General features: G+C 37.6%; 1 protein-coding gene across 3 annotated transcripts; it reads left to right on the top strand.

Moving 5' to 3' along the window:
* Positions 1–2,756: 2,756 nt before the first annotated feature.
* Positions 2,757–24,459, top strand: LOC144652528 (CCR4-NOT transcription complex subunit 4-like). Of its 3 annotated transcripts, none has more exons than XM_078512573.1 (23): positions 2,757–3,070; positions 3,182–3,250; positions 4,197–4,262; positions 6,052–6,098; positions 7,449–7,538; positions 8,102–8,162; positions 10,872–10,958; positions 11,797–11,838; positions 11,927–11,985; positions 12,720–12,783; positions 13,133–13,200; positions 13,421–13,471; positions 13,631–13,649; positions 13,909–13,985; positions 15,338–15,537; positions 19,585–19,621; positions 20,324–20,409; positions 20,689–20,822; positions 21,036–21,105; positions 21,342–21,452; positions 21,791–21,814; positions 22,490–22,587; positions 23,436–24,459. In XM_078512573.1, exons 1-23 carry the CDS (start codon positions 3,050–3,052, stop codon positions 24,054–24,056), a joined length of 2,202 nt encoding a protein of 733 aa, XP_078368699.1. In that variant the 5' UTR covers positions 2,757–3,049; the 3' UTR covers positions 24,057–24,459. The 3 variants fall into 3 exon arrangements, with proteins under 3 accessions (XP_078368699.1, XP_078368698.1, XP_078368700.1); XM_078512572.1 differs by having other exon boundaries at positions 21,791–21,886; XM_078512574.1 differs by having other exon boundaries at positions 21,791–21,886; positions 23,440–23,606.
* Positions 24,460–25,868: the final 1,409 nt, after the last annotated feature.

The raw sequence follows: 25,868 nt of genomic DNA, 5'->3' as shown, positions 1-25,868 counted from the left end.
CTTTCTTCCTTGTACAAGATTTTGGCGGGAACACTCCAAGGTATAAATGCGAACTGTACTCCAGGCTTTGCTTTGATGTTTGGAAGAAAGTCTTTCCTCAACTTCGATCGTTCGTCGCGTACAGTTTTCGAGACATCATCCGATATGAAAATTCCTGCTTCTTTATACTTGTTATCCTTTAACTTGCTTGCCGCTTGCTTGAGAAGAAATACCTTGTCGGTGTACCTGAGAAGGTACACGTGTATCGGTCTTGGCTTCGGCGTGTCGTTCTCAGAAGGATTTCGTTTAATGCTGGTTCTGTGCGCCCTCATCACTTCAATTCTCCTTTCAAAATTCATGTGGTTTTGAAAGAGTTCAACCCCAATAAATTCTTCCATCGAGGTATAATCTTTCTCACTGCCTTCTTGAATGCCCCAGATGACCACGTTGTTTCTTTTGGAGCGGTTTTCTAGGTCGTCAATCTTCTCCTTCAGAACTTCAACCTCCGTCTTATCCGCTTTCAGCAGTAAATTAGACTTAGACTCCTGGATTTGCAGGTCTGTTTCCTGAAAGCTTTTTTTCAAGTCTTCCACGTCCTTGTTAATTGTGCTTTGCGCCTTCTCCAGCTTGTCAAGCTTGTTTAACATTTCGGTCTTCGCTGTAATAAGCACGTCCATCTTTGCAAGAATGTCGTCCAGTTTGACAGAGTCGGCCGTCATTTCCAATTTTCGCGTTCTAGACCTTGTTTGTATACTCATAAATAGATTAATATCAAAAAAAGCTGCAACATCTGCGATTAATTGCGGGAAAATAACGAAAATGGCAGAGAGCTCGGAGGAAACGTCCTATCCACGTGGAGTCATGCGCACTCCCAAGTACCTTATTGTTACTTATTTCGCGAAAATGGAACGGGCATATTTCGCGGGACTAAATTTCGCGATTTGGCCAAAAAAATACGATAAAAGGAACTATATTTCGCGAAAATTGTCAAAAAACTGGTCTATATTAACAAACAGTAAGTCTCAAAATTGGCACAACTGATTTTAATTTTCCACAGCAATATTTTACAGTGACACTGAACAAAACCATATAACAAAACGAAACTTAAATAAAACAGTTTGACATGTTCCTTTGTAACGAGGTAGAGCTAGTTTTACGACTGTACCAAGTTAATTAGTAAACTGACGGCAACGTTGATTAATTACAACGAATTATATAGAAGGGTATCAAAGTTTGCGTCGTTATTTTTCGCGAGAATCTTTTTTCGCGGGTCATCGCAAAAATTAAGTCAGTGTTAAGTCCCGCGAAAATAAGTAACAATAAGGTACACAATGTTATCCAATTAACACTCGAAGTCTTGGCGGATTTCGTCAAAACCGCGCAAAGAGCAAAGAGCCATTTGCATTCCCTTTAGTGGGGAACGTACACGCGTAGCCCGTGAAACCGTGCTACATATATAAAAATGAGAGGAAAAATTGTTCAAACTTAGATTTATAAACAATATCACCGTGGCAGTCCAAGAACGCAAATAGGGACTTAAAGATACCTGGACGGCTGACCTCGAAGATGGCTGATCGAAAGTAAATATTCGCGTGTAGCCTATATTGCGCATACCCGCTCCACGCACATTGCCGTCCAGCTCCGTCCAGCTGTTGTCGAGGACGTGAGAGGAGAGTTTTGCCGTCCACCAGTGAACGTGACTGTTTTTGTATGATTTAATTTAAAAATCTCATTATTTCTTATTCTTTTACTTTGTTAGGTGGTCCTTTATGGTATTCTTGGTTTGGTACTGATAAAAAAAAATAATAAAGAAGTTACACATTGCCTGGCGCTTTTAGTTTTATCTGCGGTTGCGAATATATTTGATCTGCTTCGCATAAACGCTGATTAAGCCAGGTGGGTGAAATTATGAACTTCTTTGCTTGTGTTTCCGGCTACAAAAATTTCTCTTGAAAATTTTACCCTGTTGATGAAAATAGTACCTTCTGGTACCGGACTTAGGGCTAAAAGCGCCAAATGTCCGTCCAGGTATCTTGAAGTCCCTAATAACTTCTTAGCACGGAGGTAGCAAGAAGCTTGAAACAGTTAAGATTTCCAGGACTGAGGATTTATAGTCAACATTTCTTTCATATATTTTGTAAGCAAAAGTTTAACCGAGTAGCCTGCGAATACAGCCGCCTCTCATTCGCGTCCCGCAACGAAGAGCGAAGTGTTTCGCTCTTCGTTGCGGGACGCGAATGAGAGGCGGCTGTATTCGCAGGCTATTAACCGAGAAGCAAAGATGTTTTTTGACCTGAGACAAAAAAAATCTTTCTTGCCGCTAAACTGAAGAGCATTTGCCTCCGAAACAATTGTACTAATTTAAAAGTCCTTAAGAGCCCAGTTCAATTTATTTCACTTACTTGGCGTCGACTTATAGAGGGGCTGCGAAAAAGTTTCCAGTGTTAACAGAATGACCAACTAAGGAATGTTGGACTGTTCACAGCCTCTTTATTATTTCTTTAACGCAAGACTCTTCTCTTGACTCGTTTACAAAATTCATTGACTAGAAATGAAGATGGAGAGAGTAATGATATTCTCCTACCTTTACCTTTGTCCTTAATTTAGGTATCTTTAACAATTGTTGACAGAAAAATCGAGAATCAAAAGTACACGTACTTATTGCGGACCTATTTTGTTTTCGTTTCTTCCAAAGCGAGCCTGCAATCATGAATGGTTGCAAATTAGTCACATGCGCGTGACTCATGCGCACTAGGTGTCAAATGACACAGTGATGATATGACAAGCTAGAAGGAAAGTTGGGCAAGAGAGCGAAGTTTTCACGAGCGAAATACGAGTTGCTTGCTTCATTTCTCCTCGCCTTTGGGGATTAACCGGCTTTTTGGGAATCCAAGGAGACGCAGGACGCCCTGTTCATCGAACGTACTAGCAATTTCCGCTGACATCTGCTGTTTCCGGTGCGACTTTTAAAAAGTTGTACCCTCGGTTGATCTGGTGCCCGCCAAACGTATTTCGTCTCATTACATATTTTTATTTCACCTGTTTCACTTCACGGCGTTTGATAATCACCATGCAAGCTTCAGATGCAGAGGTAGTGGCGCTTTTAAATTTGCTGATTATTTTTGTGTTGATCCTTCGTTTGTTGGCGGGAGTTCTAAACAAATGTCTACTCTGTTCTGTTTGATTGAATTTTATTACGTAGTGCCCGTTATGTATGGAACAGTTGGAAATCGACGATGTCAATTTCTTCCCTTGTACTTGTGGATACCAGGTAAATAAATAACGTCCAATTTTCGTGGAGAAATTTCTTGTAATGGTTAATTCCTTCGATGCACAATGACTTGACGCGTATTGTACATTTCTCTTGTCCCTCGCACAATTTAAATTGTTCTTTACTTAATTTGCAATTTATAAACGCCATTTATTAAGATCAAATCGGATTTTTACGATGGATGGTTAAGTATATTATTTATTTCTATAATTTTATGAACTCTTGGCTAGAATATTTTCGAATTCTGTGTACATCATGGACATAAATCTAAACGCCCACTTTGGTTTTGAAGCTCACATCCCAGGATTGAAAAAATATTTAATTTGCTTCTTGGTTGTTGATGATGCTATTCAGCTTATAAACCTGAATTTTCAAATAATTGAGTTGCCAAATGATAGCAAGAGAGATGTTTGAGTTAATGGAGGCAAATGCATGTTTGTAGTCTTTGATTGCCTGTTTGGAACTTGGAATGAGTTGCACATTTTGTGGGATTGTGCTCATTTTGCAGATAGTGTAAACAGAAAATGGGCAACAACAGGGGAAATTTGACAACATCAGGATAATTCTAAATTTCTTTTAAAAGTCATTTAATGTTATCTTCAGGAATAATATTGACCAGATATAAATTGATTAGGTCTGTGGACAAATTACTGTATTTCTGGGTTAACATTACTATTTTATTTGGTCAGTATGATTTACCTTGTCATTCCCTATTCATCTCTCATATTGCAAGTACTCTGTTACACGACTCATTTTACTTGTTTTGTGGAATGTTTCCTGTTGTCTAACTTATGCTCTGTCAATTTACTGTGTGGAACAAGTTTCATTTTATTTTACAGCGAACATTGCTTGACGACAATTTATAAGTTGCTGCAGTTTTTGTAGTTAGAAATAGTTGTCAGTAATTATTCAACAATTTGTAAAAAAGATTGTCATTTTGTCTTAGATCTGCAGATTTTGCTGGCATCGAATCAAAACAGATGAAAATGGATTGTGTCCTGCGTGTAGAAAGGTGTGAAATATAGATATTCACAGTTATTTGGTCATTTTATTTCAATATTTGTACAATGCTGATGACGTGTTTATCAGATATGTCACAAGCATGGTAGAATTAGAACATACCAACCCTCCAAGGCCTGGAACTCCTTACCTAATAATGTAAGATCTGAACCTACTTTAACTGGTTTTAAAAGACTCCTAAAAGGAATCTCCTTTCAGGCATAATGGTATATTTTAACATTTTTTTTTTTTTTTTTTTTTCTCATGTAAATAGATGTAAATAGATTTTAAATGTAAATTTTCATTTTTACAATTTTTGTTTCTCGAAGATATTAGCCTTTTTCAGGCTACTCTACAATTCGAGTTGAAATAAAGTTCATGTTATGTTATGTTATGTCCAAGTTTACTTTTTTCCTTAGTGGCCATTTGGCCACCAACTACTCAAGTTTTGGTCGCCAGTGAAAAATTTTAGTCACCAAATTTAGCTGATGCTTTCAATCATTCCTCTAAATTTTAGTCGCCAGGCTGGCAATCTGGGTTCAAATTTAGTCGCCAGCTCCAACATTTTAGTCGCCATGGCGACTAAAATGGTCTTAACTTGGAGGGTTGCATACATGTAGTACAGACTGGGGTACAGAGCATGGTTTGAACCTGCATATATACACACCTCGCATATACTGGTCAGATGCTCTAACCACTGAGCTACATGTACATAAAACTTCTGTCAAAGTAGAAAAAATATTGTACAAAGTTCATTGTGATAGCAGTTATGGGAAGCCAGGGTGCAATAAAATTCAATTTTCCCCCAGACAAGCTGTATCCAGGATTCACTAGCCCGAAAGTAATTTTCTGACTAGGCCAAAATCCTCCCAAAAAGCTTGTAATTTCCTAAAACATTTTCTCCGAAAACTTTCACTTGCCTAAGTGATAAGGCAAGTGATGCCCGACAGGCAAGTGAAGGAAAAAACCCACAAGCCCAATTGCACAATCCACTAGCCTGCACTTTGCAAGCTGGAAGCATAACAGGACAATTGGAACGTATTGAAAAAAATTTAGAATCACCAATAGAATTTAAACCTACGCCACTCTTAAGTAACCACGTATTACCGTACACCAGGACAAATGAAAACAACCTCAACAGGGCTGCAAATAACAGTGGGTCATTGGTATACCAAAATTTGCTCATGTCCAAAGAAATCCCAAGGCTGGTAAGACATAATGTCCAACCCTCCAAGTTAAGACCATTTTAGTCGCCATGGCGACTAAATTGGAAACAAAGTCGTCAGCCTGGCGACTAAAATTGAGAAGGATTGAAAGCATCAGCTTAATTTAGCGACTAAAATTTTTCACTGGCGACCAAACCTGAGCAGTCGGTGGCCAAATGGCCACTAAGGAAAAAATAAACTTGGAGGGTTGCCAATAGAATTTAAACCTACGCCACTCTTGAGTAACCACGTATTACCGTACACCAGGACAAATGAAAACAACCTCAACAGGGCTGCAAATAACAGTGGATCATTGTATACCAAAATTTGCTCATGTCCAATGAAATCCTAAGTGTGGTAAGACATAATGTCTGGACAATTTTTTGATCATTTATCATTTCACAGCAACGATGAATAAAAATCTGTCCAACCAAGATAGTGTCTTAGTAGGACATATGTCCTTTCAAGTGAAAAAAATTATTTGCAGCCCTGCTACAACATATGCACACTAGTTAACATGTGTCTCTGAATAAAAGAAAATGGTTGGTATATTTTTTTCCTGGACTGTGTTGAGTATCTGCATTCTTACTTTGACAGCCATACAGTGAAGATCCTGCAGTTTACACTCCACTCTCACAAGATGAGTAAGTACATTGTATTCCTGATCTTTCTTTAGGCATCGCTTTTTACATTTTTGCATAATATTATCATTTTATAATTTTATTTGACGAACAAATACATGTAAATACAATCAGTAACAAGAGGTATTCCAGGCAAAGCTCAATTGGCCATTGAATGAAATGGTTGGTAAATTTAAGGAACAGAACATTCAACTAATGCCAGTGTCGTAAACAGCCAATATCATATGCTGTTGGTTTGTGTATTGTCGTATTTATTTCTGTGTTTTTCTGTAGCTCTTGTATTCTCTCCAGCATTTTGTTATTTTACGACTCGGATATTGGGAAATTTGGTGGCCTAATGGTTAGTGCACTGGACTCCAGATGGAGCAGTTTGGGTTCAAGTCCTGGTGGGATCACTGCCTTGTGATCTTAGGCAAGACACTATCACCACTCAATCTATTTACCGTAGTTATTCGGTTATTAGGCGCACGGTTTTTTCGAGAAAAATCAGTTTTTCTGTGGGAAGTTCATGCCAAAATTGGGGTGCGTCTTATAGCCGAGTATTTTCGCCCAACAAAATCTTATGACCGCCATTTTACCGGAACTTACAGTTAAAACAAGAGAAATGAAAACACTTAATGTTGTTTATTGACTTTTACTATTAAAGATATAAGAAACATTAAGTTTAAACGCAAAGTTTATTATCGCGGGTATAAAACGAGTTTAAGTAACACCTGTATATGTCAGCATTTTGTTTAAATTAGACAAAAAAAAAAACAAGCATACTCATTTGAAACAAACCTTTCTAAGCGTGGAAAGTGGAAAATGACTTTAGAAGACAAGAAAAACACCAAAAAAGCTTGAGAATCTTTAAAAAACACTCGATAAACAAAGTTCGTAGCGATACGAAGCATGCTTGAGGACTTGGTAACTAAGCTACAAACTCAGTGGTCACTGGTAACAACACATCTGCCAGGTTACTAAGCAGCTAAGTTCGAAGCACGAACGAGGGAAATATGTTTAGCTCAAGTGGATTTACGTCTTTTTAGCATGAAATGTTAGCTTTTTACTCGAAGATTGTGCCAAGGAGTATGAACAACATTCAAATTTTGTAAGAAAAAACTGTTCTTAAATTGATCACTACATCTTTTCAACTCTCCAACTCATGGTGCGTCTTATAACCGAGTGTTTTTGGAGAATTTTTAGTTTGTAAACTTAGCATAACAAAGTTGCCAAGTTTGGGGTGCGTCTTATAACCGAGTGCGCCTTATAACCGAATAACTACGGTTATGCCCCCTAGGACCCCTAAAATTAAATAGATGCCCTGGGTGTTTATTAGATAATTTACGGTATGTCAAATTATATGTTCACCAGAATACAAAGAATTCTTAAAGAAAGGAAACAGAAAGATGTACAAAGAAAACAGAAAGTAACAGAAAACAGAAAACACTTAGCAAATGTGAGGTAAGACTACTTTATTAGACATAATGGCTATGCATTACCGTTGCTTACATCTAAGCATGAACACATGTCGCCGAAACATTTGGCAGACCGTAACGGCAGTTCAACACATTCCGGCTTCAAAATGGCGGAAAGATTGGATATAGAGACTTCTTCCAAATTGATCCTGATCTGTGTCGATATGCATTTGCAGGTTCACTTGAATCACTTCTAGAGTAAAGATTTGCCGTACTCAGTGTTTATAGTGAGCATTTTGAGTGCAAAAGTTTGCTACACTTCACCCCAATGTTTGATGATCCATTATGCCGTGTTTAATACCCAAATAGATCATGTTTCAGTGACATGTGTTCACACTTGGGTGCAGGCGACAGTAGTTGACAATAGTGGCATTACAGTACTTTATAATTCTTGCTTTTACATGTATCTTTATAAGGAGAAATGGCTACACCCTAATTGGTCGAGCTATCATATTATTCAAACCCTTGAGACTAAAACTAGGGAACTTTGATCTTTTAGAGGATTGCATCTTAGTCAAAAATATTAAAAGATCTCCTTTTCTTTTTTAGAGTTGTACAGAAAAATTTGGTATTTGTAGTTGGATTAACACAAAGATTAGCAGACCCTGAGGTGAGAGTTACTTTCATCTACTGTCATGCACATTTACATTATTTTCAATGGTCACACATTAGGGTTTGATTTACAGACTAACAAGTTAGAACCATTTTGTAATGCATTATATACAGTACCACATTAAAGTATTGCTCAACAGCGTTCATTTGAATGGTTGTCGGAAAAAAGCACAAAAGTGCACACGGCAAGACCGAAAGGTTTTATGGGTAGAAGTGGAGAGCTCCTGCACGTGCTGAATACTAACGAGATATAATGACATGACAAACAGGAATTTGCAAGTTTTCTTAATTCTCTTCAGACATGAGGAAACATGGTACTTTTAGCCAAGCTGAAATTTGGAAGAATTCTCAAAACTGAAAGTCATGCAACAGTAAAAGTAAATATGCAAAAAATGGTCTCCAGAGACAGTGCTCGACACTAACGCTAGTACACTAGCCCAGGACTAGTAAAATTTCATGCTTGGCTAGTAAAAGTACTCTCCTACTAGCCCATAGACTAGTACGATTCGTGGAAAAATAAATCAACTACAACTCTATAACCTGGGAAGTTTTTCTCCCAGAAACCTTCATCAGGATCTAGTTACCATAGCTTGAGTAATTTAAACCAGAGAGCTTGCGACCCACATCGCATACAGATTTATCAGTGTTCCAGTTAACTTTTTGAAGCAAGGGGTCACAGAATTTATCAGACGGGTCAACCAGCCCGGTGTATGTAGCACCTTGTTAGGGGAAAGGTCGGGTGAAAAGTTTCCCTTTTTGTAGCGAGGGGTATGCTGGCACTTTACGAGAAAAATTTAAAATTGTTATGCTTCAGGGTGCTATCTGGTAGCATTTGGGCTAAAAAATGAAAATAAAGCTAACTGAGTTATTAAAATTATCTACTTAAATTATAAAATAATTAACCTATCAGAGAGATCTCAAGTTCATACATATGTTTCCCCAAAGAGATAGTATGGTAAACAACTCACTGCATCTTTCCTAGGGAGGTCTGGGGGTATGCTCTCCCAGTCAATTTTTTAAAAAAATTGAAGCATTTTTTTTTTGAGACTGGTTTTGAATCTCAAAATTAGGTTGTAATTAGTACATGAACTTCGGTCTCAATTTTCTTAGTCAATAGTCCACATAGAATGACAAAATTTCCACAAAATTTAAAAAATAAATTTAAAATTTTGAATAAAAATTGATTTTTATAAATAGAAAACCGCTGTCTTTTTTCCCTCTATCTTTACAAAAATTTGCTTGGCAATCTCCTTTTATAACAGACTTTTTATTTCGTGTATAAATACATACGGTAGAAGAACTGAGAAGACTTTTCGTTAACACTATACGAAGTAAAAGAAAACTGCTGTCCGTAGTAATGCAGGCACAAGTTTTATCGTACGTACTAGACACGATCGAAAATTAGAGAACGTTGTGACTTCACAAATGGATTTAAACATTCTATTTCTAACAATTTTGCCTTGTGAAATACAAAGCTACACAAGATAGCGAGGAGGGAAAAGAAATTTATTGTGTGCCTGTTTCCAGACCGAAGTTTAAGCTGAATAAGGAGGTTACCAGGCCGGGCGTTTCGGTAAACTATTGCTTTTCTTGTCGCTCGAAAGCAGATGACAACAAAATGTAACAAGAGCACAGCCTTGGACAAGTAAAGTTGCTTTCAGAACTATGGTGGAAGAATTTTTGTGATTTCTTTCTTTCCGTGAATTTGATTTTTTTCTAATATCTTTGTCTTTGGAAATTTGCTTCCTTGCTTTTTATTGTTACTTATAAGTGAAATATTATTTTTTTCCATTTCATTTGTCGGGTCAGGTAGCCGTCTCTATCGGGTTTTTGACCCGAGACCCGTCTCTTATCTGGAACACTGGGATTTATATCGTACGATCAACTCGCAAACCTGACGCCATCTTGGAAAAGACCCTCTGTCCTCGCTTCCATGACACCCAAAAGGGACCTGGGAGAGAGCCATAATAAGTCGGCCATCTTGGGGTTTTCGCGCGAGCGACCGCGCGAGCATGATTTCAAGCTTTTGTAACACTTTACCTACAAGAAAACCGCCTTCAAGGGCCGATAATCGTGAGCCAGATTTACATTGTTCACCAGAGGACCACACGCAGCATGAAGAGAAAAAGAAGTGTGATCCACGGTCAAGAAATTCTCAACCGAGTTGGATGATAGCATCGTTGCTGCGTCTCAGTGAAGGAAAGATGTACTTGTGTGGACTCAAACAAATATAGTGCTAAGAGATTAGCTGATTCAAACTTGTCTGTTTTTATTTTTTTTAAAGGGGGGGGGGGGGTGGGGCTAGTGACTTGTACTTGTGGGCTAGTGATTATTTGTACCTACTAGCCAATTGCCTAGTATCCAAAAAAGTTAGTGTCGAGCACTGAGAGAGGAAAAACAAATTATTCTTCATGTGCAAAAATACAAGTTTACTTGTGGATTTCTTTAGGCCAATAATTATGCAAAATTCCAGTGAATACCCAGACCACCTTTCGGTCTAGTCGGGTGCACTTAATTGCGCTTTTTTTCGTGACAACCTTTCTTGAAACCGCTGTATACCGGTACATAGGGTTTGATCCACAGACTTAGTTACCGGTATTTAGTTCATTTCAGTGGTCATCCACTAGAGTTTCATCCACCTTGACATTAACCTTTGAACTACATTGAATCAATCATTGACCCAGCTATGAATTTCTTCCTATTACAGCTTTTAAAGAGACCAGAGTACTTTAGCAAGTTTGGCAAAATACACAAGATAGTTGTGAATAATAGTACAAACTATGCCGGTCCACAGGTGAGGTCTACAAACTTTACCAAAGTTATTTTATTTCTATTCACCTCAGTCATGTCTTAATCTTTTGAGGTGGCAGTATACCTTTCAAACCCATCAAAAAATTAACTCTTTTGCTTAAATATCAGGGTAATGTGAACAACTTTCATGCTTCAGAACTTCCACTTTTACCTTATTCAAAAGAGAAGCTGTCTGATTATGCTTGATGTGTTTACCGTACATACCGGTAGCATGTACAGGGAAGTTCTGTTTTCTGAAACCTCGCGGGAAAACAAAAATTGATTTAATGTATCGGGCTCAAGAAAAGGGCTAGTCAGTTTGTAGGGATGTTGCTAAGGGCCAGCTGCCGGCTAATTTCACCGGCTGGAATTTCACATGAAAACAGAGACTTGAGTAAACTTTTAGAGCTGCCTAGGCCAGAAAAGTCAGTTGGGCTTGTTGATGAGCCGGCTTAGTGTTTTCTTAGCTACATCCCTGAATTTGTAGTGTTCAACTAATATGAAAGCAAATCCAAGGGAAACAACTTTTCACTTGAGTAATTAGCATTGGAGGCTCTGGGATGTCGCTAAGGGCCGGCTGCCAGCTAATTTCACCGGCTGAAAGAGAACTAAAATCCGGCTGAAATATCACATGAAAACAAAGACTTAGGTAAACTTTAAGAGCTGTCAACAGAATCTTTAGCCAGCTGGCCTTGTTGATTAGCCGGCTAAGTGATTTCTTAGCTACATCCCTGGAGGCTCAAGATGTCAAGGGGTTGAGAAATTGGGATTGTACTGAAAGAGCATTTTTTATTTACTTTTATTCATTTTATCCTACTTGAATTTTTATGTCTTTCTTTAAGGGTCCAAGTGCAAGTGCATACATCACATATGTTAGAGAAGAGGTAAATTGATGCCTGTGTTGATTTTGAGATTGGTAACAAAACAGTTTCTTGTTCAGGGCTCAAATTTATGTTTTTTTTTTTTTCACAGGATGCAATAAAAGCAATAATAGCTGTTTGTAATACTCATCTTGATGGCAGAACACTAAAGTAAGAAATTAATTAATTAATTTATTTATTTATTTGATTATGTATATATTAATGGGTCTTTAATTTATTTATGTAATAAGTCAGGGTTCGCACAGTCTTGAAAAGTCCTTGAATTCCATTTTTCCTTGAAAAGTCCTTGAATTTGTGTGTAAGTCCTTGAAAAGTCCTTGAATTTTCTTCAACTTTGAATGTAGTGGGGTTGAAAGAGAATTGCTTTACATAGACTTTGGTCTTTTCCTGTGTAAAGCAGCTTCAAACACTGAAAAAGCCCAGTGTAAAAGTAGCCGATAAAGGGAAATTGAGAAGCAAAGTAATCCAACTGCGCACATGAGTTCAAATGTCAGTGAAACAAGTTCACCAGCAGTTTTGTATAGAACACTTAATTGTCCTGCGCATGCTGCATGCATTTTAGGCATTTAAAAACCTTTTTGGACTGGGAATGTGCATTAATTAATGTACCATCTGTGAAAATACATTCCTGTTAGGTGGTCCTTGAAAATTCAGTTTGGTCCTTGAAAAGTCCTTGAAAAGTCCTTGAAAAATGGTTGCATTTTTTTGTATGAACCCTGATTAGTAATATTAATAATTGTATTGTATTAATTTATTATTTATGTATTTATTTATTACATAACAGTGTTCCTAAACCTGTGCTTTGCAGGTTAATGTAAAATGCACATTGTACCATTTACATCACTTAGTAGCAATTTAACCTTAAATGTTTTTCTATATTACAGGGCATCTTTAGGAACAACAAAATACTGTAGTTACTTTCTCAGAAACATACCTTGTCCAAAAACGGTGAGTTAAGTTGATTGTTGAACACCAATATTATATGCATTTTTTTTTTTGGGGGGGGGGGGGGGGTATATTTTTACAGAATTTTGAATGCAGGAATCTGTTTCCTGTTCTCCCAAAGAAAAAAAAATAATGATGATGATGATGACAACAACAACTTAATAGGGTAACTAGGCTCTCTGCTTTGTGGTAAGGGCTGGACCTCTCATCATCCGTCCCTTCCCTCCCCCCGATTTGTATGTAGTATCGGAGAGGAAAGCCCACCAGCAGGCTAAAGCAATTAGCTTAAATGTGATCTGTGGTGCTGATGTTGCATTCTTGTTCTGATGTCTTTTTCTCTATGGATCTGCAGGATTGTATGTATCTTCATGAGTTAGGTGATGGAGCAGGAAGCTTTACAAAAGATGACATGCAGGCAGGGTAAGTATTCTTTTCTTAACTTAAATGCCTTTCTCATTTCTTTGTTGTCTATTTTTGTTGTGGTACAATAAGTTAAATTTTGTTTTCTACACCAGACACTAACTGATTATTTAATACATAAAGGTCTCACTTTCTCGTGCACTCCCTTTCATAGTCCTTGTACTCTTGACACACAATGTATTTGCTAAATAAGTGAATTAATTTGTGCTCTCTTTTTTAGAAAACATCAAGAATATGAACAGCAGCTAATTGCTTTTTATTCAAAGAAAATGTGAGTTTCAGTTATTGACTATCATCTACTAACTGTAAAATAAGTTGTATTGTGATGTTTTCTTTGAATTTTGATGTACATTCAATCTCCAACATTGAAACAGTCCTGACATTGTTATTAACTAACTCAACTTAAAGAGTGTGTCTATTTCTTTTGCAGGGGTGTTAATAGTGATAAGGTACGTTTATATGTGTTTTCCCTACTATTATGCTTTAACAAGTGTGTCTTCATGTGATGTCGCAGTAGCCAAATAACTATGCAACATAATTGATACAGTATCTACATAATGTACCTGCTCTTTTGCTCTAGAGTCACAATGAAAATTTACAGCATGATCAAAGGCTCTCATTCCATCTATAAAAGTTAGCTTTGTAGCACTTACTGGTACATTTTGGGGCCTGGAGTTTTATCATTGTTTTTTGCTTTTGTTTTTGAAGGATTCAAATGAGGAATGGCCAGGTGATGGTAGCAGTGAGGATACAGAACCACCGAGTTTGCCTTCTGGAGCAGCATGGTATGGATACAAAATATAGAGGATATTACATAGTTGCGCGGAGATATGAAATTTATCTTCGAGTGTTCAAATGGATATCTCACGAGTGAGCGCAGCGAACGAGTGGGATATCGATTTGAACACGAGGAGATAAATTTCATATCTCCAAGCAACCATGTAATATTCTGTTTATTATATAAACCTACTAATTACAATGTTTTTGACGATTTTCCGAAGATTTCCGACCATTTTCCGAAGATTTCCGTAGATTTGCAAAATGTTGTCCGAAGGTCGTACGAATGTTTCCAAACATTTTCCGAACTTTTCCGAAAATTTCCGAAGATTACCGAAGATTGCCAAGGAAGATCCGAAGATGTTTCGACTTAATATCGATTTGCTTTGGCTCATTCAGCATTGTAACAGGGCAAACTTGTCAGAAAATGTTTCGAAATCGATATCTTCACATGTGAAGATAACATGTTATTTTCACGTGTGAAGATAGGATTTTTTCGTGCGAAAGATTTGCTGGTATTTCACTGATATTTATATAATAATACTGTTTATCATCGATGTCACAAAATCTAAAGATCATTCATTCTTTTCCATAGTGATAGCTGTACAAGTAACTGCTTTTCAATAACATGCAAATTCCAAAGTGCAAAACCCAACTAATAATTGCATTCTTTGTTGCCATCAACCATAATTATGGCAACAGATGTCAAACCTTGAAAAACGGAAACAAACAAAATGTATTAAAATCCACCAATCACAACTGACAGAAGTGACTTGTGGAGCCAGTTGAAGTGAACTTCTGTTTCCTGAGAGGTCTGCTTGGGTGATTGATGGCAGCCAAAAATGTAACTGTTAATTGAGTACGCCTGCTACTGAAAAGCACACTAATGTTCTCTCTAAAGGCCCGTTTACATAGGCGATTTTTCTCGCGCAACTCAATGCAATTTTTGTCGCGCCGAAGTTGCATCAAGTTTCGAATGGGTTCGAAACTCCTGCGACTTGCGGTGATTTTATCGCCGCTAGTTTTCACGCGTGCAAACTAGCTGCGATTTCATGGCGATTTTATCGCCGCCATATCGCGGCGAAGTTGCATGGAGTCGCCATTAAATTGCGGCGACTTGATGCAACTTCGGCGCGACCAAAGTTGCATTGAGTTGCGCGACAAAAATCGCCTGTGTAAACGGGCCTTAAGAATTAACTGTGATGCATTTCAAGACAGTATTTCCTGTTTGTTGATTTACTTGTATTTTTTTGTCTTTATTGCCTATCTGATACCATAACACAAGCACAACCACCAGTTCAAAGTTCAAGTTTAAGTTCAAGATCTTTATGATAATGTACTTCTTGATTGTTTGTTAAAGGGCTGGAAAAAATGAGGATGATGAGGATAATAAAAATCAACACTTTACAGAGAACAACATTGATTCAATTCCACAATGTGAGGAGGACTGGGAGGAATCCTGGCTTCCTCCTGCCGCCGTGCCTGACCACACCCCATCGGATACCGTAACACAAGAACAACCACCAACAAACCCTCCACAGACATCATACAGCAACGCAGGTATGAATTTGTAAGCTTGATACTATAACAGTCATTACTCTCTTAATGGACACCTATAAGAGAGACACCTCTGTAAGACAGACACTTGGTGTTGGTCCCCTCTCTGTCCTTTTTAGTCATTTATTGTAACTCAACTTCCTCTCAAAGACGGTCAGTTTGAGCTCATCTCAACAGTGTCCATCTTAGAGAGAGTCGACTGTACTGCTATTCATCTCTCGCCCATGTCCATAATAAAGTTCCATAGGGGCGTAACATTGTAGCACCATAGCAGCCATAAAAACCCTTAAAGCCCCAATATATATCCACATACAAGGCTGCTGCCTAAGGAAATTTTTTAGGAGCCCTTTGGGCTCCTAACTTAAAAATTTAGGAGCCCAAGCCATTATGTTAGGAGCCCAGCTTAAGTTGCCAAAGACAAATCTGGGGGGGGGGGGGGGTGGTGGAGGTTACTTAGGCAAATATGTGGTCGACTATGTGGCCTAGCTAGGAGAGGGGCCCAGGCATTAAACCTCCCCCCAACATTATAGCTATAATAGACCCGAATGTCCCCTAGGGGTACTCCCTATAGTGGACTACCTATTTATTTGATTAAGCGCCCTGGGCGCTTATTAAATTTTTGGATCTTGAGGGTGGGCGCTTATTCAGGGTGGGCGCTTATTCGAGGCTGGGCGCTTAATAAATTTTCACCATTTTTTGCAAGTAGTATGTTCAGGACAACTCGGATTAATATTAATCCGTGGATTAATATAGATAAGATTATTATAATCAGTAATAATATATTAGTATAGATTATATATCCAGTATAGATTATTATAATCCAGTATAGAAGGCACGGCAAAAAATTGGAAGGATTAGATTATTATTAATATTATAATCCGGATTAATATTAATCTCTATTATAATCCCGATAAAATTCCTTGAATGTTCGGATAAAAGATGCACTATTTGACTATTTGAAGATATGTATATGACAAACACACTGCAGACTTAAAAAAAGGACTGACAGAACATAAGTCACTAATACATCCGTCAATTGTAAATAAGTGACGGGCCTACACGACTCCTACACTGTACGTTCGTAACATTTGTACCTTTGCCGTTCCATCTTATTCTTTTCGACCTTATTTGCATCTACTTCTTTCTGAGGGTACTGTTTTTATTTGGAGGCATTATGATTGATAGAGCCTCAAGATTGTGTCCAAGGAAGAGTCTAGAGGTCATTAGTCGCGCTGCGTGGTTTCCGTTGTAGAGTTGATGACACTCTAATCTTCTCTGCCACGTTGTGCTAGTTCAGTTGTTTTGTCTCAATGATATTTGCAAGATATGCTTTAGGCTCAAAATGTTCGCACTGGAAGGACAAGATAAGATATGAAATGTTCCGTGAAAATGTAAACTACTTGCATTTTATTTACGCCGAGCCCTGCATTTTAATCATCTGTTGCAGTGTATTGTCTTATCACGATTATCTAGGTCCGGCTTCACCAAGACTGGTTCAACTTTACTATGAAAAATCTGAAAGTTGGTTTCAGAGAGACACTCTGTGTTGTGAAGGCTATGCTTCTTGCACTATTTTGATCAAGCGCTCTGTCTTTTTAGCTCGATGTTTAGGATTTTTTACCTCCCTTGTTCGTTGCGTTGGGTTGGCACCATTTGAATCTTCCACGGCAGTCTGTTCACTATTTTCGTTTTATATGAGTATTGGTCATTTGAGCTTTGACTAGATTGAGTTGTTGAGATAATTATAAATAATATTAATCCGATTATTATCGAATAGATAATATTAATCCTAATGGATTAAGGCATGGCTAAATCAGTAATAATTATAATAATCTATTACTGGATTATAATAATCTATAACTGGATTATAATAATCTAACTGGATTATATAATCATTAGGATAATACCGTATATCCGGTTGTTATGTTAAGGGCTTCAAATCCCCAGCGGCACACCCCCACCCAAAAATATACCGGGTGCCCCCCCCCCCCCCGGGGATTTCATGAGTTGACTATACAAAAGGGGAGGGAAAACTGGTTTTTAAGTATTAAAAGAACCTTCATAATGGTTGAACAGACCCACAAATGATAAGTCATTTAATAAGTCTTTTTAAGTGTTATTATTCAAGTGAAAAATAAGTAAAAAGATGTAGTATTCCTTTTGTTGGTTGTGAAAGGGGTGTCATCTTCATGAGGGGGCATATGGTTTCTAAAAGGTTAAGGGTCGCTTTCACATACCAAAAATGGCAACCTCGTTCATGAGATCCTGGGAATGAGGTTGCAGAAAGGGTATATAAAAAGGGTAAGGGTACCCTGGGGCAGAGCCTCCCCATAAAACTGTTTTTTACTCTGCAGCAACCTAAGAGACCCAGAGAAAAGAAGTTTGATAAGTCATCAATATCAGCAATATATATTATCTCTCCCCTCTGTTGGTTAAATCACTAGCTGGGCTGGGAGAAATAAACCAACAATGAAAACTGACATGCATTTAGTTGAAAGTACGAAGGGTTAATTCATTTGTTAAGCCAGTGCCAGTCTGAGTGCATTTCATGTACTTTCATTAGTTTTTTCACATAGAAAATCAATGAAATGAAGCAGGAAAATCCAGTTCAATTAATATTTTAGTAATCAAGGTTAAAAAAGAAGCAATAATTAAGCAGGTCAATTTTTCCTAGGTTTAGAAAAAGGCAATAAGAAGTCAAAAACACCTGTGTAAACACTTTAATTAAGTTATGATCTTATCTTTGTTACATGATATAAACCAGTTGACAAAAATAGAAAGAAAATTAAATTGTGAAAAATTCAAATTACTTAACTCATCAAATAAGTTGTTTATAAAATTAATGTAGTAACAAAAGCAATTCATTTTATTCAAACTGAACATCTGAGCAGGCAAAAAGACTGAGGTTTCCAGCACAAAAATTTGCTAGTTACGGATCAATGCCCGAGAATGCTCCTCATTATAAATGCGAAAAATGAAACAGTTCGTTGAAAATAACAACCTTAGTCCACAAAAAAGCGGCAGCAGATATGAAATGTCACATGAAAAGAAAGAGGCATACACTTTATGTTCATTCTAAAGTTAAGCGTTCAATGCTTTATAGATTAAGCTGAATTAATGTAAAACACGCCACGTAAGTTTGTGTACACATCACGATATTTGCACGTTGTTTTACATAAGTTTAAGCCTGTCGGAAAGGTTTTTGTACCAAGCGTTTGCAGATTAAAATTATTTCAGACCTGATCCATGACTGCAGTAGCAAAAGATTGATTTCATTTTGTATCCGTAAATATTTCTTCAGATTCACTTCGAAAATTTTCCGAAACGTCAACGAAGCAAATGAAACGTAATCCAGAACATAACACATTCCATATTTGGAAGTTAGGCCCAGTCCTAAACACTTGAAAGCGAATGGTTTTCGAAGTTGCTAAATTTTGCAAAGACACGTTAGTACTTGATACGCTAAATGCGAACAATTTTAGCGTTTCCGTTTAAAATGAAGCAGTTTTTTGTTTTAAATGGGATTTTTTATGCCAATGAAACAAGGTTACAAGGAAATTGAAGTCAAAAGATGGGAGTGGAAGATCAATGTTTAGGCGCCCATGCGGGCTCCTTGAACAAAAATTCAGTCGCCCGCACTCGTAACTTAGGCGCCCCTGGCGACCGGGCGCCCGTTAGGCAGCAGCCTTGACATAGACAAATTCTCCTGACTGATCTTCATACATTTTAATATAGTTCTGTCTGATAACAAAGGGCTAGTGGATTTTTCTTTCCTGGGTAGCAGATTTTACATGTTCATTCACTTTTTTTATTCCAGGAATGCAATACAAAATGAAAATACTTTCACACAAAAGAAAACACTTGTAAACAGAAAAAAAATTAAACTAATAATAATATCACACTGTCAGCGATAACTAGTAGGATACATATGAATTCACTTTTATTTTTGTATTTCTGTTATGAACAGACTTTGTTGCAGCAGTATAGTTGAACATACAATGATAATTTATGTCTTGTTTACTGCTAAGTCTGTTTTTTGTGTGTCTACAGGCTGGGAAAACACAGAAAATACTGCACCTGCTTTAGAGTAAGAAGTCATTCATGTTTGTTATTTGACTTGGAAATTTTCCTGCAGTGTATAATAAATAGAGGATATTACATGGTTGCACGTAGATATGAAATTTATCTTCGAGTGTTCAAATCGATATCCCACTCGTTCGCTGCGCTCACTCGTGAGATATCGATTTGAACACTCGAAGATAAATTTCATATCTCCAAGCAACCATGTAATAATGTGTTTATTATATAAACCTACTAATTACGATGTTTTTGACGATTTTCCGAAGATTGCCAACCATTTTCCGAAGATTTGCAAAATGTCGTCGGAAGGTCGTACAAATGTTTCCGAACATTTTCCGAACTTTTCCGAAAATTTCCGAAGATATCCGAAGAATTCCGAAGATTGCCGAGGAAGATCCGAAGATGTTTTGACTTAATATCGATTTACTTTGGCTCATTCAGCATTGAAACAGGGCAAACTTGTCAGAAAATGTTTCGAAATCGATATCTTCACATGTGAAAATAACATGTTATTTTCACGTGTGAAGATATGATTTTTTCATGCGAAAGATTTCCTGGTATTTCACTGATGTTTATATAATAAAAATATTTCTTTTTGCACATCCTCTTTGTCAACTGTATCAAGTGAGATTCAGTTGCAGTGTCATTATTTATTTGATGGAAATCCATTGTATTACTAATGTTTTAACTGTTTTCTTTTTTACTTCAGTGCTTCTAGCTTATTCTCTGCTGATCTCTGTAGTGGTTTGGGACTGGCTAATCTACATCTTAAAGTTTATGGAGAGGATGATTTAGGCAAGTGAAACTACTGTTCTATGAAGGAGTGAAAAGACAATAATAATTGAACTTAGTAGTCTCATTATTTCGTGAAAGACATTAAAAAAAAAAAACCCCAAACCAATCCTTAATTAACTTAAGCCACTTGAAAATAAAAATGATCAGATTCTCTCAGTAGAAATTGAACCCATGAGCTTTTGAACCCCCCGTTAAATGCTCTACCACTGAACTAAAAATAGATTTTGAGGAGTTAGTAATTAACTGTATAATATCCTGGTGTTTTTTCTCTGTTTTTAGGGTTTGACCCATGGAATGAATGTAGTAAAGGTTTAGCGGATCTACTCCAAGAGGAAGAGAAAACCACAGAACCTGGTTCAGCACAACACACAGCTACACAAACACACAGTTTTCTTTCAGCATTTCCAAGAGACGTAAGTGATTTAACAAAGCATTTAAATTCCCCCCCCCCCCAAATTTTTTTTTTTTTTACCAAAAAAAAAAAAAAAAAAAAAAAAAAAACCCCAAAAAATCATCTAAATAGCGATGCATTTGTCTACATTGTTATGTCTTAGCAGCTTGTTGCAAATCCAGCAAAATCTGTGTTTCTTTGCATGACTGTGTATTTTGCAATGATTTTCTCTCAGGGTGATGACATCAGAAACTGGCAAGATGGACTCAGAGCACTTCTTCCAAATATTAACATAAGTTTCTCAGGTATGGTAGTTAGTGGCAAACAGCTGTGAGTTGTGCTGTTGTAGCAAGAAACTTTTAAATATAGGATGCCTTTCTGGTTCATGATTATTGTGCTGTACAAAGCCATGTATTTCACCCTTCATAGAAAAATCATTTTAAAAAAATCATAGAGTACCAAAAAGACAAAAAAAATATTTATTGTAGTAAAAAGATAGAAACTCTGTCTCAGTTATTTATAGTACAACTCTGCTTTCTAGATTCTCTTCTACCACAACAACAAAATTCCTGGCCTCCTGGGGCGTCGCATGTAACAGAACCAACTTCTAACTGGCCTTTTTCGTCACAACAACCACAAAGCTCATTCCAAGGTCTGTATTCATTATACTAAGATGGTGACATTTTGCTTTAAAAATCAAAGTTCAAAACCTGAGTTTTAAGAGAAAAAAAAAATGTTACTGATGATGTAGTTCTCAGAGATCCACGTATTGTTGGTTGTTATGCTAAAAATTGCTTCAAGTTGATTCACCAAGACCAGGCATGGTCAGAGACTACCTTTTTTTTTGAAAAATAAAATAAAATCCTAACTACAGAAATAATAGTTTGTAAATGTTAAAAAAAATGATAAAATTAAGTCTCTTAGAGGTCAAACAGATTTCTACTTTGAAGCAAACTATTCCTCTATTTTCTTCCTTTTTCCTTTCCACAGTTCGTCCCCCTCCAGGATTTGAATGTAAGTCAATGTCAAGTCACATGCCAATGATCGATGATCCCAGTATTTTGTGGTCAAAAGCAATTGACACTGGTCAGTATCATGGCTGAGTCCACCAGAGTTACATAATATCCAATTAATGAGCCTTTCCTCTCCCCCTCCCTAAGTTATAGGCCCATTTTTCTAAAGAACGAAAAATGCAATCTGGTTAAGTCCTGCCCCCTCCCAATCCAACGTTTCCAGATTACTTACTAACGTCTTCACAGAACATTTCATTTGAAACAGAAATAGGCAATGACTAAGTTTTCAAGTTGAGTGGATTTTTATGCTACTTATAAGCCCTTTTTGGATATAAGCTCCCCCCAGATAAAAGCCCAGCCAAATTTCCTCACAAAGTGCTTATAACCAGTATTTCACCGTACTTGTTGTCTTCAGGTGGCGGTCCCATTGTTAACAGTTTCATGATGGGTGTTTTAATGCTCAGTCGACCAACCCTTTGCCAAATTAATGACCTACACTGTACTTTGAAAATTTAGTAGCCAGTTTTTTTCAGTCCCTATGGCAAAGAAAGGGCAACCAAAATGTGAATGAGAATTTGGAGTTGTAACTGCCATGAGAATCCCTCGCAGTATGCATTGTTATTAAAAAATACCGGTTATAATCATAGTATGACCGACTTATTGTATTGTTGAACAGGTAATCCTCAACTGAACACACCCATGACAAAACCTGTTCCTAATGGATTTCCAGGAATGCATCCCTTAACAAGACCAACAGACCTTCAGAGCTCCGCGGTATGTGTTTTGCTTGCATTGTTATCATTCCACTTGAACAGAACCGGCACTGAGATTTTTGTCAAACTTTTCCTATTAATTGTTTATCTTATGGGAACTTAAAAAATTATCTTAAATTAACAATAATTGGGGGTTGCCATGCTTGGTTAGGAGCAACAGCACCTTGTTTTTTTTTTTGTTGTTTTTTCTTTTTTTTGGGGGGGGTTTTTTGGCCCCCCCCCCCCCCCCGGGGCGGGTGTTTTTTTTTCTGGTCTCTACCCCAAACTTCCCGCCTTGGTTGGACCTGCTCGGTATAGTAAAGGGTCACTAGACACGCAGCCCCCCCACCACGTAAGGTAAAAGCACAGGGGGAGGAACAGCACCTTGTTTGTACCCAGTAAATCTTAAAACAATTATCACTATGATTATAGTCACAATTGCTTGCTAAATTCACGTTTCCGATGATTGTTTTAATTTATTCTACACTGAGAGTTAGCCGGCATTTAGTTTACAGAAGGAAAATTATAACTCAATTCAAAACAACAGTTAAAGAATGATAGGTCACTGTACTCATTTTTGGAGAAAAATTAATGACGATTTACCTCTGACAAGGTCTAGCGCCATAAAGAAAAAGTCGCCACAGTAATCACACGTAAAATTATGTGCTGTCGGAATGCGCAATGCAATACTGGGGGATAACTTTAAATGTCCTTAGAGTAAGGTAAACTGATAAAAAATAAGGCAGCAATGACAAACCTTGATTCCTAGCTTTTACTTTTTGAGAGTGTTTTCAAATTTTTAGCCATTTTGAACAGGGAGGAGTTCGACTCAGTACATGCCAGGTTTCAGTATGATATGTTTTGTTCTAGGCAGTCTCGTCAGGAGAGAAGCTAAAAGTGCAGTTAAACACAGAATCCTCTCAGAGAGTCAACTCCAGTACAAATGTTGGTTTGTGTGGTTTTGACGAGAACAGAACTAGAGAAATTCCACAAGGCTCAGAGCCTTCTACAGATAATATAACAAATGCAATGGCAGAAGGAACTCACAGAGTTAATATGTCCTCGGGGTTGCCAAACTTCACTGGACAGCGCAAGACAAGAGTGAGTGAGCTGTCTATTATTGACGTGAATGACCCTCTGCCTTCGAAATGTGCTGATTCAGCACTGGACTATAACCCTGAAGGAAAAAACCCAGACGGCAAATTACAGGAGACTAAACAACAATACAGACATGGACAAAACCAAGAGGCAATTGGGAGAGACGACTGGCAACAGCAACAACAAGGCAGACATTCAGGGATCAAGAGCGGACATAACGAAGTAGCAAACTTGACAAGAAAACAAACTCAAGCAGGTCAAGAGAGAGACAGTATTCATGAGAAGGCAGGACCTTCGCAAAATTACAATAAAAGAAGGAAAGATAATGTAAATGGATCTGTGGGACAGAGACATTTTGTTGGTAAACGACAGCAAGACACAGCCCTGAATTGAAACTGAGGTGGTATACAGTCGCTCAACAGGATAACATTCTCCTCCCAAAGCCGCTTGTCTCTCTTAGCCGGCTGAGCCTGTGATAGGAACAAGTGGCACTGGAGACACATGATTTGATTGGCCACATTTTAACAAAGAGAATTTAAATCTAACCAATCAAATCAACTGTTTAAAAAAAAAAACACAACAAGGGGATTTTAAAACGATTGATTTGATTTGCTGGATTTAAATTTTCATTGTTTTACTTGTTCAGGCTCGGGCTCAGCTGGCTAAGAGGGATAAGCGGCTCTGGGGACGAGAATAACAGGATAATTGAAGAATCAACAATAACTGTAGTAATGGTCATTATTACCATATATATTCGATTAAGTGCCCTGGGCGCTTTTATTTTTGGACATTGAGAATGGGTCTCGGTTATTAATTTTTTAATATTGTTTATGGTTATTAATAAATTTAAAAAAAAAATTTTTAATTGTAGATATATTGATTTATAACAAAAAGTGACTTTTCCGAGTTTTTCACTACCAAAAGGCTAGTAGGAATGAAAACCTGGAGCAAAACCTAAATTTTAGTAGCCTTTGGCTAATTGGCTACCGTTAGTCTCGAGCCCTGACTTCTTCAAGGCTGGCAAGGCTGGGCGTTTATTAAATTTTCACCATTTTCAGCAAGTAATCAGTTTATCTTGCAACAAAACAATAAATAACTCGGTCTTCGGGGAAGTCTCTTTGTAGTACTCACCGGTAGACAATTTCAATCTCATATTCACTAAGGTCATTTAGCGAACTCTCTGGTGCTGTCTCCTCAATTTCTGGAGAGGGGGTGGGTGCTTATTCAAGGATGGGCGCTTATTAACTTTTCCCACCTTCAGGGTGAAGCTTTTCAAGGTTGGGCGCTTAATCGAATAAATACAGTATTTGTTTAAAAATATAGTACATATAAGCCTAGAGGAGGTATCTTGCAAAAAAATTTGGATATGAAATGTACATTTAAGATGGAGCATTGGCCTGCCTTTACAAAACTATTGTGCAATTGTAACAGGGTGTAACCGTGAAAAGATGCTTTTGTAGACTGTCAAAGCTTGAAGAGTGGTGCATATTGCGTGATACGTTGCGTGACACCAAGTGTCTCGTTACAGTCACGCAAAGGCTATAGGTCGTGTGATACTGGAGTGGACATTCCAAAATGTGTTCCAAAACGCTAGTAACAAAACAAGTCATCTTTTGGACAGTGTTTTGGAGTATCTCTTATTTTCAGTGGTCATAACTGTTGTGCTGACATGTGAGGGCAATTAAAATGATGTTAAAAACTAGCTTTGCTTAAAACAGTTGCTCTTTCCAACTGGTTAGAAAATGCCATATTGTGAATAACGTTTAATGTCTAGTTTGTTTGCAAACACTGAACAAGCGGAAAAAAGTTGTTGTTTAGTCTCCTGTTAAAGTAAATCTAGAATAATAATAAAAAACAAACATGATAAATTGGATGTGTTGTCTATTTCAGTTGTGATGGCCACATTACATCCTCGTGGACTGAGGGGCAGTTAGTGGCGGCGTATAGACTTTCCCACGCCCACACTAACTGCCCCTTGGTCTCCGAGGATGGCCAAATTAGAAGCTGCTGGGGATTTGATTCTTTTCTGGCATCCTGTGCGCTGGGGGAAGGGGGGAGTAGTACTTTTTTTACAGAGGCCTAAACCCTTACCCTCTTTCAGTGCTAAAGTCGACTTTTGTCGACATTTGGAGGAGCAGTCAATGAACCACTTGTGACGTCATCAATTTGAAAGTCAGCAGATTTTAGTGATAAGCATCTGATAGA

This window comes from Oculina patagonica, chromosome 4, assembly GCF_052425735.1.
Source record: "Oculina patagonica isolate OP01 chromosome 4, crgOcupat, whole genome shotgun sequence".
NCBI classification, from domain to species: domain Eukaryota; kingdom Metazoa; phylum Cnidaria; class Anthozoa; order Scleractinia; family Oculinidae; genus Oculina; species Oculina patagonica.
Note: the sequence above shows the minus strand (reverse complement) of the source record. Positions and strands in the feature narration are given on the sequence as shown.